The sequence below is a fragment of the Lethenteron reissneri genome, chromosome 44, assembly GCF_015708825.2.
Source record: "Lethenteron reissneri isolate LAM-NWPU_2019-01 chromosome 44, ASM1570882v1, whole genome shotgun sequence".
Lineage (NCBI taxonomy): Eukaryota > Metazoa > Chordata > Hyperoartia > Petromyzontiformes > Petromyzontidae > Lethenteron > Lethenteron reissneri.
The window spans coordinates 3762699-3778311 of NC_083822.1; the positions used below are offsets into that span (position 1 = coordinate 3762699).

At 49.4% G+C, this 15613-nt stretch overlaps 1 protein-coding gene across 2 annotated transcripts in view; it reads right to left on the bottom strand.

Moving 5' to 3' along the window:
* Window positions 1–982: 982 nt before the first annotated feature.
* KIF19 (kinesin family member 19) overlaps window positions 983–15613 on the bottom strand; it is a 99858-nt gene continuing 85227 nt past the window's right edge. The window contains exons 17-21 of one of the 2 annotated variants that reach the window (XM_061569879.1): window positions 13051–13462; window positions 12191–12540; window positions 9483–9756; window positions 9090–9194; window positions 983–3351 (exon numbers count right to left, since the gene is read on the bottom strand). In XM_061569879.1, the coding sequence (XP_061425863.1) occupies window positions 3068–3351; window positions 9090–9194; window positions 9483–9756; window positions 12191–12540; window positions 13051–13462 (1425 nt within the window). In that variant the 3' untranslated portion in view covers window positions 983–3067. Of the gene's footprint in view, window positions 3352–9089; window positions 9195–9482; window positions 9760–12190; window positions 12541–13050; window positions 13463–15613 lie in introns of both variants that reach the window. The other variant, XM_061569878.1, reaches the window with a different exon arrangement.

Genomic DNA, 15613 nt, shown 5'->3' on the forward strand with positions numbered 1-15613 from the left:
ATACGAACGGACCCTCGCCTGAACTGAGATCGACAGAACAAAAACATCTGAACTAATCATTTGCATTTCCTTCAAAATCGGATTTCACTGCCACAGCTTCCGTGAATCTTTCATGCTTGAATTTTTTGCAGTAAAAAAATTCAAATTTGCGAGCAGTGCCACAGCCGCTGAATTTGATCAGTTTGACACAACACCATCAACAAACATTATCGTAGACACAATTTTGATTAATCATTGTGAACCATAAAACCCCATAATAGCATGATTTTTAGAAACCCAACAATCGTTGTGTTGTTGCATATCTTATTGTAAAAAAAACATATCCAACCAAAACTACGAATGCAAGTTTACATTTGATTAAAACACAAACGTCAAAAGTGATAACGGTTCATTGTGTAGCCCGCTTGCGAGTCGCGACAAATCAAGTGGGCGATGTAAATCAATGGGCCACGCCCGTGGACGCGATGACGTCTACAACGGAAGTCAGAGAGTTGGAAATAAGTGCGTCCCCTCGGGCACGTGAGCACGGCAGACACGCAAGCAGGACTCACCCACCCACTCACCCACCCACCCACGCACTCACTCACTCGGTCACCCAACCACCCACCCACTCACTCACCCACCCACGCACCCACTCACTCACCTACCCACGCACCCAGTCACCCACCCACTCACCCACGCACCCACTCATCCACCCACCCACTCATCCACGAACCCACCCACGCACCCACCCACCCACGCACTCACCCACTCATCCACCCACGCACTCACACACCCACGCACTCACCCACGCACTCACCCACCCACGCACTCACCCACCCACCCACGCACCCACCCACTCACCCACCCACACACCCACGCACTCACCCACGCACTCACCCACCCACGCACTCACCCACCCACACACGCACCCACTCACGCACTCACCCACCCACACACCCACGCACTCACCCACCCACACACGCACCCACGCACTCACCCACCCACACACGTGCCCACCCACCGCACGGCCTGTCTGTCACCTTTTCCATCGGATCAACACAGGTCCCGCGATTTCACATCTCACTGGGATTCCATCTCCCGATGCGCTCTCCCTGGTTGGCGTTAGTGGAACGTTCACGGTCGTTGCCACCGCTGGAGCCGCAAGCTCCCGCTGTGCTTCGCAGCCGTCGCTGCTCGTGAACGCTGCTCGTGAACGCTGCGCTCTCCCGTGCTACTTCGGGTTGCCACCTGCCAGTGATTTTCCCAGAATCGCCCTCATTTTGAGGAGGTTGCTGTCCTGGGAAATGTCGAAGTCTCCCTGGGACATTAAAAGTCCTCGCAATTTTGACGGTTTTATAATAATAATGAGCCACTGGAGACAATGGAGTTCTTCCCTGCCCCGGTGTTGAGAGATTTTGTGATATTGTTCATGTTTCCATGATACGTTCCTGAGAGATGACAACCCTGAAGCCACTGCACGCGCTGCGTCTGACCGTGTGTGGATGTGTTCGGAGAGATTTGCCAGACAGATGTTGGTTGCTTGGTAACATGAGGAACCATGAACCCGTGCGTTATAGCAGACATACAAATAACAGCATTTGTTTAAATACAATTTTGAGGCACTAGGATTCCAATTATAAAAATTTTACTACCTCGATTTTTTTGCAAATCTAAATTTATCGTTGTGTAGGTGAGCCAGACGCCATGGGCAGGGAAGGAAATCTCTAATTTAAGACACGACATGGCAGCAAATAGCCGAGCCTATATTTTCCATGTAACAAAAAGTGGCTGAAAAACTACAAAACTAGTCCTGGAGTGTTTAACGCCAGCGTTGGGTGACGCTCGGGTTATTAACAGAGATTCTCCTCCGACTTGGAATAAACACGGTCACCAAGGGTGAAATGTTTGCCTCGGCATTCGAGACCAATCAGAACTTATAACCCCCCCACCCCAACAGCTGACTGGATACCCCTCACTGAGCAATGCTCCATTCAGTGCTTGCAGAGCCATCCACTACACTGGAGGAGTGGATAAAACTGGCCACCTGTACCCCCAACATCTTTAAATACACCCCGAATATGAACCTAGGCTATGTATGTTTAATGTTACCATTGCTAAAATGCACTCAGTATTAATTTGTTTTTTTATTGATGCCATTGATTGAAATAAATGCTCGATTGATTAGAAAAAATCCCATGGTAACCCATCACCAAATATAGAAAACAATAAACCTCTGTCTAATTATAGTTATGGATTCACCCTAAGCCGGATCTTTCACAAGACGTGAGAATTGACGGTGGCGCCGATTCAACGCGAACACTCCACAAAAGGTTTAATTACTTTGAGTGCATTAGCAGTGGCCAACTGTTGAGGCTCATCACTAACCTGCTGCACTGACGCGAGAGAAGAAAAAAAGGAATCGATGGTAGTTTAAACGAGTGGAAAACCGGGCAAGACGGGCAACCTGATGTTAAGTCATTATACTTTCCCCATTCTTACTACTGCATCAGCCGGGAACTCCCAAGTACCCCCCCAACCCCCCCGTGAAGGGTTGCGTCGAGTAACCAAACCACTGTGACCCACTACCGTGGTGTTTGTTACGATTTGATTGGCTACGTGGGTCGCGCTTGACGGGCCGAGCGGCGCGTTTCAGACGCCGTCGACGTTTCGCGTCCGCATTTTCGCTCGCGGCTCCGTGCCGCTCGATGCGGTCAACTCCCCTCGCGCCGTCCCCAACACGCCAACGGCACAACAACAACAACAACAGCAGCAGCAGCAGCAACACCAAAGCCTTCACCTTAATTCACCCACAACCCGAATGCTGCAAGGTGCAGCCAGTCACAAGCCACGGGGCGCCGCACGTAGTCCACCATTGTAAGCTTCCTTCCATCCATCAATTGAGGAACACTTGTGTGCCTCGTGCATTTTGTCAACAGCCGAGTCCACGCCAGATCCTCCTATCCAATGTTGTTGGGTGGCTCGGGGTTGGAGGGGATGGGTGACAATAACAGAAACGGATCCTCCTTTGCCAATCCGACCCCTTCTCCGGAGACTCTGCCCCTTGCCCGCCGCGCTCTCAAGGCACTCACGCCCTGCGTGCTCGCGACTCGTGCTTGAGGATCGCCTGCCCGCTCAAGCCGAGCGAGGGGCTCGGGTTCCCGCTGCCGGCGGCTCCGGTGGCCCCGGCGGCTCCGGCGACGGCTCCTTGCCCGCCCGGCGCTGCCCCGAGCGCCGCCGGCGGGGAGGGCCGCCCGACCCGCTTGGCATTGCCCGGCAGGGACAGCAGGTGGCTGCCGGCGCCCGCGATGGTGCTTGTGGCTGGCGGGTCGGCTGTCGTCTGCTGTCCCCCCATGCCACCGCCACCACCACCTGCGGTGCACAAAGACAGAGAAATGGGGAGATCGTGAGCACGAGTTGATCAGCGGTGTCGAACAAAGGGCACGGATGCAGCCATGCAATTGCTTGGCAGAGTGGGCCTCCACTACAGATCGGAGTTACCCATGTTTTGTTTCAGGATTTTTTTTACATTCCGTTGAATGTCCTGTATCGTCTCTTGTGGCGGCACGGGTCACGTGAAAAAATTATAACAATGGAATAGTCGATTCTCACATTATTTCATGTATGTTTGAGGATTGCAACAATGTATTTTAGTCTGAATCGCTGCATGGTTAATGCCGATTAGATACGCCTGGGGTAGTGAGTGGGTCCTTGCAGTTGCGTGGCGTATGCCGTTTCCACAAAATTCCATGTCTGTAAAATTGTACTTAATCAGAGGACAACCTAAACGCAAATTCACAAACAGTAGATTCACAATTACTATTTATTGTTCATGAAAACAACCAGAAAATATTACTGGGAGGAAGCTCCTGGTTACACCAGCCCACAGGGGATTATTGTGTCCGTCCATCCGTCGTGCAGGGAGGGGCTGGGTGGGGAGGGGCTGGGTGGGGAGGGTGGGGCTGGGTGGGGGGTGGGAGGGGTGGGGCTGGGTGGGGAGGGGCTAGTCACCCCGTGGTGCCCTTATAAAACTCAACGTTTCACCTACTCACGCCGGCTTGTGCCCGCCCTCACAGTCGGGCATATTTGCGGAATACACCACGCCGCCGTTGACCCTGGCCATTGACCGAGCAACCCAACGTTTCTACCAGCTCCCTCCGCAGGAATGTGTTAAACATTTCTGCTGCATTGGCAGTGGTGCGGAAGTATAATAATCAAAAACAACACGCTCGTCACAAACACTGTGGCCTTAAAATAAAAAAAATTGGCAACGTTTTGAATAATGGCCCTCTTCAAAGCACCATATTGTTGACGCATGTGTTGAGTTTAGATACAATCACAACATCTGTCTTGTAGTTTATAATATTTCAAAGAATTCTGTAAAAATTATACAATAGTTCGTGTTTTATATGTGTTTGCTGTTTATACACATTGCATTCGGTAAGTTATATAATGCTTGGCCCAAACATGTTACATTTTGTTTCGCAAGATAACAAAAGAACGAAATATACAAACCACATATCTCGAGGCTTTACATATACAGCGCCAGCATTCACATCCATGAGCCATGTTTACGATTCGACTCGGTAACAAGGGAGACTCAATCACGGCTACAGGGGGCACATCAGGTGGCTGTGCCAAGTCGCTGCTTGTGTTCATGCGCATGGTACCGTGGCATGGGTAAAATAGTGTCGGTTTACACGCGGTTTATTGGACATGTACCGATGCATTGGTTCATCAATTAATATAAATTTTTTATTTCAAAAAGCACGAATCTCATTATGTGCCTGTGATTATCGATGTTGATGGCAGCCCTGACAAATGAGGGTTGGTGATGGCAGGGAGAAGTCCTTCATCCACCAGAGGATAGACAATGGAAGATGCACACTGTAAGTATTATCTAAGCGTGCAATATCCACATGGGTGTGTGCAGTTGCACTCCACATAACACACACGGTGTCCACACACGGTGCGTATACTGATAGTGATTTCATTAAATAAACATATCTCCATTCCACTCTCCACATGAAAATATATATACATTTGTTTATCCATGACACAAATAGTATTCCATCAGCATTTGTTTACTCAGCATTACTTTGGACCAGTTCCGACCTTCTGGGTCTCATCAGCAGTCAGACTTGTTGAACAAACACTGCTGGGTTGCCAGATGTTATTGACGATTAATTGCAGGCACATCAATAGTGCATAGTGTGTACACATCATGCATACACCGTGTGTCACTATGGAACCACTGCACCGCTGCTTACCATTAAATATGCACTGATGCGACAACACATACACACATAAAGCGTGCGTGTATAAACATAGACACACACGCGCACAGATATGGGTTTAAATTAAGAAAAGTATCTTGTAATACGGTGTTGTATGTATGTTAGAACTTCTTTTGCACTATACATAGCCGCCCGCGATCATTAATCGGAGGTGCGGCAGTGGTGTACAAGCACAAATAACACAAACACATTCATGAATAACACAATGACCTTAAAAGTACAAAGTGTATAATATGGAACGTTTTGTGCAATGGCTCTTCTTCACAGCACGTCACGAGGCCAGAAAGGTGGAGTCAAATTAGTCAGCTATGAAAAATAAGAAAAGGTTTGAACCTTTCTGGCAATAAAACATATGTTAAAATGTTCAAACACCAAATACATGCATTTTGCAAGGAATAAAGTCTGCATTGACCACCCGTACTTGTGGTGAACGTTCAAACAGACATGCCCTGACAATATAGGCATTGTCTTTGAGACAGAATGGACTACACCTAAGACAGCCTTCTTTATGGCCTAGTCTCACCACCGTTGTCAGATCAGAGAACGCCAGAAGGCCAACAGCAAATACAACGCACGATCAGAGTTATTTATAGCTCGGGGTGAGCAGATAAAAACGATCCCATGATAAAATGAGTCAGTTATTCACCTAAAAATTAGAATCGGCTACTTTTTTACGTAGTCAATTACTCAGGTCCCTTTGAAAATGGCGCCCACACCCTCCATCCTGCCTCCCGAAGGCAGGAAACCCCCCAACAAGCCACGCCCAGCCGATGATGCTGATGATGATGACACGAAGCCCCGCCCATCACCTCCCATCAGGGCCACATGTGGTAGCAAGGGGCGAGACTTTATTTCCAATGATCTTGTGTCATCTAATTAAATTGTATAATTTCAGTTTAACACGTAGGCTTTTGCGACCAATATCATCCATAATAGAGGTTTTTGGATTAGATCGCGTAAATATATAAATGCGTCGTTAAAACCCACCACCACCCGACACAGCCAACTAGTAAGGGTTATCACGTAAACAGAACGTGCCAATTCGTCACTCGTACAACACACCGGTGTCTTTGAGAGCCAAGCCACAATATTTATAATCTGAGTACGACGTTTCGCCAGTAATTACAACTATATTCATCAGGCGACAGCCAGATTTGTGGAGAAGTCTTACTGTTTTGTTCCTTATATAGAGGCGTAGATGTGGTGACCACACTTCTGCGCTCTTGCACAATGTGGGAGGGGGGGGGGATTACTGAGTCAACGTACATTATGCATGTGCATTATGCGAGCCCTTTGATCTTGTCCTTCCTGTCTATTGTGTGTATTAAAATAGCCGTACCAACGGTAATCCCTCTTGAAGTATGCTGCCCTTTGTAGGCATGCATTTAAATAATGTATTATTTGATGATTCGCTTCCACGCAGCACTAAGGCGGTAGCTATCTGAACGGTTAAAATTATTTTAATTATTTCAATTTTGATAGATTCTCTAATGGTTCTTGGCCAGTAGTAGCTAGTTTTGCACAGAACTTAAACATTATCAAAATCAATTGAGTGTCCTTGTTGGCACGCATGCTCTGCTACTGCTATCAGTTGTATTTGGGAGTATTTCATATTTCTCTGATGTTCTTTTAGTCTCGTGCTGATCATTCGTCCTGTTTGCCCAACATAACATTTACCGCACGTGCAGTTCATCCTGAACAAACTTTCTGTTGATAGCTTCGGTAAAACATCTTTTGTACCAGATATTAATTTCTGTATTTTATGTACCGTGCCAAATCTGACTTGGATGTTTTGTTTTACCAACATCTGGCTAGTTTATCAGTTACTCCCGCAAAGTACGGTATTTTGATCGTTTTAATTACTTGGGCAGTTTCAATGCTCGTGTTATTTGATTTGGTTTTGGCATTCAATGCCGTGTTGATTTGTGCATCAGTTTAGCCGTTCATTTGCAGCGCTTCTTTAACATGTTGAATTTCACTTCTCAGACTGTCACCATCTGACAATTTCTTAGCTCGATGAATGAGCGTCTTGATAAGAGTAGATTTTTGTGTGGGGTGATGGTGTTACTCTGCATTCAGATAGGCGTCAGTATGCGTTTTCTTTCAATAAACACTGTGTGTTATTTTTTCCATTTCGACCCCGTCTGGGCAGAATATCCATAAATGATAGAGTTCTGTCAGCTTCCACTTCCATGGTGAACTGGATGGATGGGTTTTGCGAGTTGAGATGATTTAGAAATGTGTTCAGTGTATATTTGCCGTGTGACCAGACCACCAATGTGTCATCCACATATCTAAACCAAGCAGATGTTTTAGTGTGCTTGAAGCTATTGCTTTTGTTTCAAAATCTTCCATGTACAAATTTGCTATCACAGGAGACAAAGGAGAGCGCATTGCTGCTCCTTCCTTTTGTTTATAGAAGTCACCTTGCCACAAGAAGTAGGTGTTCTTTAGACAGTGTTCAGCTAGTCTTGGGTTATCTTTAGCTAAACCTTCGTTCGTTACCAGAGAGTCGAGTAATTTAATTGACTCGTTGACCAGAACCCTCGTGAACAGAGAAGTCACATCAAAACTTACGAGAATATCGTTAAAGTTAAGGTTAATATCTTTCATTATATTTACGAGATGTTCAGAGTTTTTGATGAATGAAGAGGTCCTACGGATGTAGGGCTGTATTTGTTTCGTTACATATTGTGCTAATTTGTACGTGGCAGAGCCTATTGTACTAACTATGGGTATTAATGGAACATCAGGTTTGTGAATTTTTGGTAGCCCATGAAGTCTTGGTGGTTTTGATGCCCTTGGTTTGATCAAGTATTGCTCTTCCTTGGGAATTGATGACTTGGCAATGATTGCCGTTGTTTTACGCTCCAAGGTGCTAGTTGGGTGTCGTTAATTTTAAGGTAGGTACCTTCATCGAGTAAATCTTTGATTTCATTATCGTAGTCCTCACGGGGCATCACAACAGTTGATCGGCCCTTGTCAACAGCAAGAATTTGGATATCTTTATTTGCTCTCAATTCTCTTAAGGCTTTTGCTTCACTGAAGTTAATATTTGTTGTGTGCTGTACCGGTTAGTGCTGTACTAGTGACAAATTGGCACATTCTGTTTACGCGACAACCCTGACTAGTTGGCTGTGTCGGGAGGTGGCAGGTTTTCAACGACACATTTATATATTTACGCAATCTAACCAAATAAACCTCTATTTTGTATAATTTCATCCGTAAAATCGGTCCAGCAATCGACAAATTGTAAAATCGGAGAGCCCAGCTCTTGTTTAAATGCACGTAAATGTGGTGGATGGATTTAAAGGCGCGTGTAGGATTGCTGCGATGTGGTGATACGATGATATACAGCAAACAGTATAAGAGCCACAATATTGGTATCGTCTGTTTTGCGAAATATCGTGAATTTTGTTGCTGTGTATTTCTGCGTTTTCACATTAACATTTCTGACCAAATATTTGCAATGCTTCAATAACGTAATTTCACAGAAAAGTAAAAGTAACCGCTATTACCTATTAAATTCGTGCTTTGTAAATAGTTTTCTGGATAATTTGACTGCACGATAATTACGTGATATCATCCCTTTCATAGTTATATTAAATGTTTCGTTATTTCCTGTTAAACTGGCAGCATGTGCCCTCTGATCATTACACACTGTAAAGTTATAATCAGAAACACTGAAGGAAGGCCTGCGTTTGAGTTAACTGCACAAAAATAACAATACAAGTGTGAAATACAATTACGAAGTTATGGGATATCGAGATATAATGGTCGTCTTGTGAATATTGTGTCGTGCGGCGTGGTGACCTCGCGTCTTCTTCTGCAGCGCCAGCGCTCGGTGCCGCTCGCCGTTGGTCTGGAACACGGTGCTGGGAGGCGTCGTCAGCGGATCCAGGGAGTGCAGCTCTCCACCTGCATCGTCAACGTCGTCGTCGTCGGCGTTGACAAATCATCAGTAACATCAACCATCGCGTAAGAATATCAAACGAGTTTTAAATCCACACATCACCCAAATAATTGATATGGTGCTCATTTATCATCTCAAGTAATCCATTATCATTACTTTAACATCTCACCAATTGTCCAGAATAATCTTTGTCATTATTGAATGTAATTGACGGATCGGCACTTTCCTCTTTGTCATCCATCTGATAATGTCACGAACCCAGGTTCGCTCCGTGAGACCGTGCCCCTACTCGCCTGTGGGCTGATATCCGGGTTGGTGCTTTGCTCTGACGATGACAGCCGGTGCGATCCCTCCTCCACCGCCACCGGCACCGCCACCAGCGCCGGCACCGCCAGGGGCTGGCGGGGGGTGCAGCATCACCGCGGCGCGGGCTCGGGGCTTGGGCTGCCCGGGGTTCTGGCCGGCACGGCCCCCGGCCCCCGTGGGCCCGGCGGCGGCCGCCCCCGAGATCTTGTGGTCAGACAGCGTCTCCAGGACGCGCTGCTGCGTGGCCTTCGGCTTGGGCAGCTGCTGTGGAGGGAGAGGACGGAGTCTTTCAAACCTGGACACGCTTCAAGGTCAGATGATTTTATTTGCTTCAGGTGTTTCCGCAACTTATTGTCGTTGTGCTATTATGTCGTGTCATGAGATGACACATCTACGTGGAACTTCCGCGGACCATGCAAGCCTGTGTGGTAGAGAATGGCCGATGGAAGCGGACTTTAACTGAACTTCTGAGATCCATTCAAATGGTATTTTTATCCCCACACGCGGAGACAGCACACATTTTCACACGCCCTGCTAAGAGGGAAAGTCTTGTTACCAACTTGACAGTGAAACTGATATCCAGCCAAATTTAGTGGAAAATCAAATTTAAGGTTTTTTTTTATTGGCGAAATTGGTTTCCAGGCGCTGGCCATCAGCTTGCTATACTCAGATTGTATGCAGGAACTCGCTGACAAAGGCAAATATCAGTGCCAATAACTACGCTCCATAGCGAATGAACGGCCACATTAATATATTTCGTCATGGACTTCATGCATTGCTGCGACTGTCGACTGTTAAAAATATTCTGGCAGATTGACTGGATGTGAGATGTTATTCAGGAGGATAAACTGCACGTAGAGTCTCAGCCAGCCACCGATAAAGTATTGTAGAGCTTCTGAACCAGGTTGATTTCCCATTAACGGCAATGGAGAAACGGGAGGCCCAGACTGCTGCAGAGCAAGTTTGCACAGGGACTTTACAGTCCTGATGTTAATTAAAATAAGCGGTGCAAACATTGGCACCAGCATTTGCTGGCCCCCACTCTGAAACCCACCGCGCCGTCTCACTGTAGCCTGGCGGCGAGCCACTGAGGCGTCACGTTTCGACCTTGGAATGATCTCAGTGTTCTCGGGGAGGGGGCTCGGCGACGTGGTCGGCCTCACGTTACTGCCGGGGACAACGGGCAGCGCGTGTAACTGGAGAGGGAGCGAACAGCGGCTCGCCCCCCCCCCACCGGGCCGACGAAAAAGGCAAAAAGAAACGGACCGCCGGCTTGCGCGCCAACTCTCCGTCACCTCTGGGGGCGGTCAAGGCAGTGGACGCGATGGAATAAACCCCTGGCGGCTTCGTGTCTCGCCCTGGGCGTGCACCGCGCGTGGCGACGGCCCTGCCTCTCCACTTGCAGTGAGGGCTGCGTTGAGAGCTGCCAACGTTGTGGAGTTGGGCTCGTGTCAAGCTAAAGTGTCGCATGTATGTGTGTGTAACTTCTTTCTCCCTGTACGTAGTCAACCGTGCCAAACGGAGGTGCGGCGGATGGACAAATGCAATTGCCATCTCTGTCACGCTCACTCCGGCGTAAAGGTGCAAGCCCTGAAATTGCTCGTTTACGCCACTGCTGCCAGATGGCCCTCCACTAGACGGAGCTTTGCAGAGTCCCTTAAGACTTCGATTGCCGTCCCTCCCACGCTGGCCCGACGTCGCGCAAGAGGTGGCAGTACCCACACTTCACCCCACGACATGCCACCTGCCAATCGACTAACTGTGGGCGTGCACATTTGCACTGCTGGGTATACAGAGGAGGGGGATTAAGAAAGCTGCCGCGTTTTTTTTTCTGTAATCAATCCTCTTTCCTTGTTCCGGTTCGCGCCTTGTACCAGGCTGGTGTCGAATGTAAAAAAAAAGAAAACTGCCGTGCCAAGAGATTGAATCGAACCGGTGACCTCCGGGTTAGAAGTTCAACCATTACAGCACCACACTACAACAGCAACCCTGTCGTGTTAATGCGCACTGTATTCTTAAGCCACTCGGCCGTGTTGTAGCTTAACACGAGCGAGGCAAGTGACGTCACGACACACAGGGCCGTGGCCCCATTGACCTCCGTGATGTCATGAGTGCCGGAGCAAAAAGAGCCGCTGCTCTTACAAAGCAGTGCTGCCGGTCCCGAGACTCCAGCTCAATTAATAATGACGTGGGCACAGCTTTTCCGAAATCACGGAGTGCCACGGGCAAGAGAATTGGACAAGACTGGCCAGACCCCGACCCAATGAATGCTGCGCTCTGCAATGCAGGAACCTTGTTCTAGCACAATGGGTTCCCAACCCTTTCCAGATCCGCCGTGACCGTACACCGTCCAGCATTCGTTCGCAGACCACTGTGCACCAAGAACATTTTTTGTTCAATTAAAATGACTATATCGTCGCATCTACAACAGTTCCACGGAAGCATTTCCCACTTGCCTTATGAACCACCAGTGATTAGTCCATGGACCACAGGTTGGGAACCAGTGCTCCAGCAGTTTATCATTCGCTGGCAGCGTTTCAGAACTTTACCATGAGGCTAACCCCGCACATGAACACACGAACACTGCCGATTAACTCCCCCACGGCGTGAATAAGAAAGACGACCTTCCCCGAGCCAGGAGTTTGTTTTTTTGTCTATTTCCGTGGGTTCGGCCACACCTCTCGCCAGCACTCACCGCTTGTCTGCCGACCTCGAAGGAGCGCGACCGCGTCTTGCGTCCGTGCGGCTGCTCTGCATGAGCCTGGCTCTGCTGCTGGTGCTGCTGGTGCTGCTGATGCTGCGACATCGGCGGGGGAGCCTGAGCACCGTGCGGGGCGGCTCGCCGGGGCTGCCGTCGTGCCTGCAGCTCGGCCCGATCGCTCTGCAGGGAGTCGGCCCGCTCCCTTCCGGCCAGCGCGTTGGGCCCCGCGCCGCGAGCCGGCAGGGTCCCCCCACGCGCCGCCACGGTGGAGCCGGGCCCGAGGCTCTCCTCGCTGCTCGCCTGGTTGACGCGGAAGGTGCCCGCGTGGCTGCCCAGGGCGGTGCCTGACTCGCAGGGACGGGCCATGCCAGGGAGAGGCCGAGAGTCGATTCAAGTCAAAGTGATTCTCTGCTCAAGTGGGCATTGAGGCGATGCTACTCATCTCCTGTTTACAGCCCGCACCTCCAATTAGCACGGTTGGCTACGTACGGCGCGAAAGAAGTTCAACATACATACAGCCCTCAGCCAGTGGTGGAAAGTTCTCATTCCTACGACAGGGGCGAGTCTATCCATAGGGCACCCACTGTGGACTTCTCCACACAGTGACCCCAGAGGGATGATGGATTGCGTCAACCCTCCCGACCAGCACTTGTTTGGTTAATACGCCCACCGCGGTATTAATCAGGGCCGCCGCTAGATTTGAGAAGTGAACCACTGCAACATGCTGCGGATGTGCAGTCTGTTTTAAACCCATCAACGGAACAAAACACCTGCAACACATGCATCATTCCTGTACAGACCACGAAGATAAATGATGGCCACAGCCACCGCCGCCGCCGCCACCATTGCCGTACCTAGCGAGTGCTGAGAGTTCACATGGGAGGCCGTCATTCCTGACCCGAACCCCAACCCCGCTCCCTCCAGGGGCTCCATGGCTCTCGCCCGTGACCTCCGCCGCTCAGCGATGACGGAGATGCTCTTCGTCCCCGTGGCGATCTCCGCGGTTATGGCCGGTGCCACCCGGGTGTTGATGCTGGTGTTGCCATGCTGCTGTTGCTGGTGGTGGCTGTTGACGCTGTTGAGGTTGACGACGTTGCTGTTGTTGTTGCCGCTGGCCTGCGTGCGTCCACGTGGCCTGGCGCGTCTCTGGTCCCCGTGTCCCAGTGCCGCCCCCCCTCGTGTGCCCTCGGGGGCCGGGTCACCTGACAGGCTGCTGTTGCAGCGGTCGCTCAGGCTGGCCAGGCTGCTCGTGTTCTGCTCCGGTTTCTGTGTGGCGGTTGAGGGGGGAAGGGGCGGGGGTGGATTACCGTGAGTGAGGTCGTCAACAGTGCCATCAGTTAACATCTTACGGTGGTGAGAAGTTAACTACCTCACCTGCTATACAGGAGGTTGTGGGTTTGATCCCGACCCTGACACCCGCTGTATATTTGTAGTTTGAGTGTCACTCTACCTGTGGTCATGTGGATATTTCTCCTGGTTCCTCCAGCTTTTCCCTCCACGATAAGAAACACGCGTTCAGAGTACTTGGCGGCTGCTATACATTTCCACGTGATAAGCCACTTCGTCGAGCTATCATTTGTGGCCAGGTCATTTCAGAAAAATCAGTGGGCCTTACCTGGTGAAATAAAAAAACATAAAGCCGCAGCCCTGCAATTGCTTGGTCACACCACTGCTGGCGGAATGGCCAGGAGGTGGTGGCTCTGCACGCCTCTAATCCGTCCCTGCGGAGGCAGCGAGGCTTGGCGGATCACGCAAGTGGTTTTTTGCTTTTATTATTTTCAATTTATTATTTGTATTTTTTATAATTTTTATAATTTTTTGTTTTTTTATTTTATTTGATTTGATAATTTTTTTTTATATCTGCGAACCAAAAATGGTGAAACCCCCTTCCTGTGTGCATCGAGGAGGTGCCATACCCTGGTTCGCCAGTAGAAGGCATGACAGCAAATGTGGACTTCACCTGTTCCATCTGTATTGGATAGAGTGTTCCCCCACTCTCCAGGCACTCCAGTTTCATCCCACATGTAAACACTCGTTAAGTGACTTATACTGGTAGGAACCTCCTGGTTACACCAGCCCACAGGGGATTATTGTGTCCGTCCGTCCGTCGTGCAGGGAGGGGCTGGGTGGGGAGGGAGGGGCTGGGTGGGGAGGGTAGGGAGGGGCTGGGTGGGGAGGGTGGGGCTGGGTGGGGAGGGTGGGGAGGGGCTGGGTGGGGAGGGTGGGGCTTGGGTGGGGAGGGTGGGGTGGGGAGTGGCTGGGTGGGGAGGGACTGGGTGGGGAGGGTGGGGAGGGGCTGGGTGGGGAGGGTGGGGCTGAGTGGGGGGTGGGAGGGGTGGGGCTTGGTGGGGAGGGGCTGGTCACCCCGTGGTACCCTTATAAAACTCAACGTTTAACCTACTCACGCCGGCTCGTGCCCGCCCTCACAGTCGGGCATAATTGCGGAATACACCACGCCGCCGTTGACCCTGGCCATTGACTGAGCAACCGAACGTTCCTACCAGCAGCTCCCTCTGCAGGAATGTGTTATAATGTACAGGGTGGTTACGGTTACGTTTAGTGGACCACAGAGCTTGGGTTGTTGTCAGCTGACCGATGTGGCTGCCTCCCTGCCTGGCTGTGGTTTCTCGTGTCTCTGATCATTCCCTGTGTCCGAGGAATGAGTGCGTGCTATGTGCGTTACGAGCCGAAATTATCGTTATTATTCATCAGTAGCATCGCAAGTGATATCCACTGTTTGTATGCAATTATCTACGTATTTATTTATTATTCAGGATTCTTTGAGATTGATGGCCTAAAACATATCCCATGGGATAAAAAAAAAGATCCCATCAATACGTTTAATATTGGCTTTCACTCAGAGTATCCAGGCCTGAATACCAAACTCTGCAGTTCAATCATCGCGTGATTGAAAATTCTGTTTGTGCAAGTTTTTTCTTCCTCTCTCTGTTATAATGAGTGTGGGAGGAAACTGGAATGCCCTGCGAAAACCCACACTTAATGAAAGGAAAAAAAATCAAAAGCACAAATCCCATGCATAATCCCAGAGCTTACTCACGAACCCTCAACATCTCCAAAGCTTGGCGCCATCTCAGCGGATGTATAGATTTTCATTTAACACACTCGCAGCCAGCAGTACAGCATCACAATGTCAGAAAAATGCATCTGGAGGGTTCGGTTGTACAACATTTTTTAAGCGAAAAGTTGCCTTGAAGTGTCAGTGCGAGCAGTAAACGTTGAAGGGAAATTACATCAGGTGTTTTGTTTGTTTGTTATGCAAGGGGCCACTTGCAGCCAATTTAACTGTCCTCTTCACAACACTCTGGGGACGCACCATTTTACACGCTCCGCAAAGATTGCTTGTCGGCTGGTAATTAAGATGGCTGCGCAATTAGGTCGGCAGAGCTGGAATGCTTC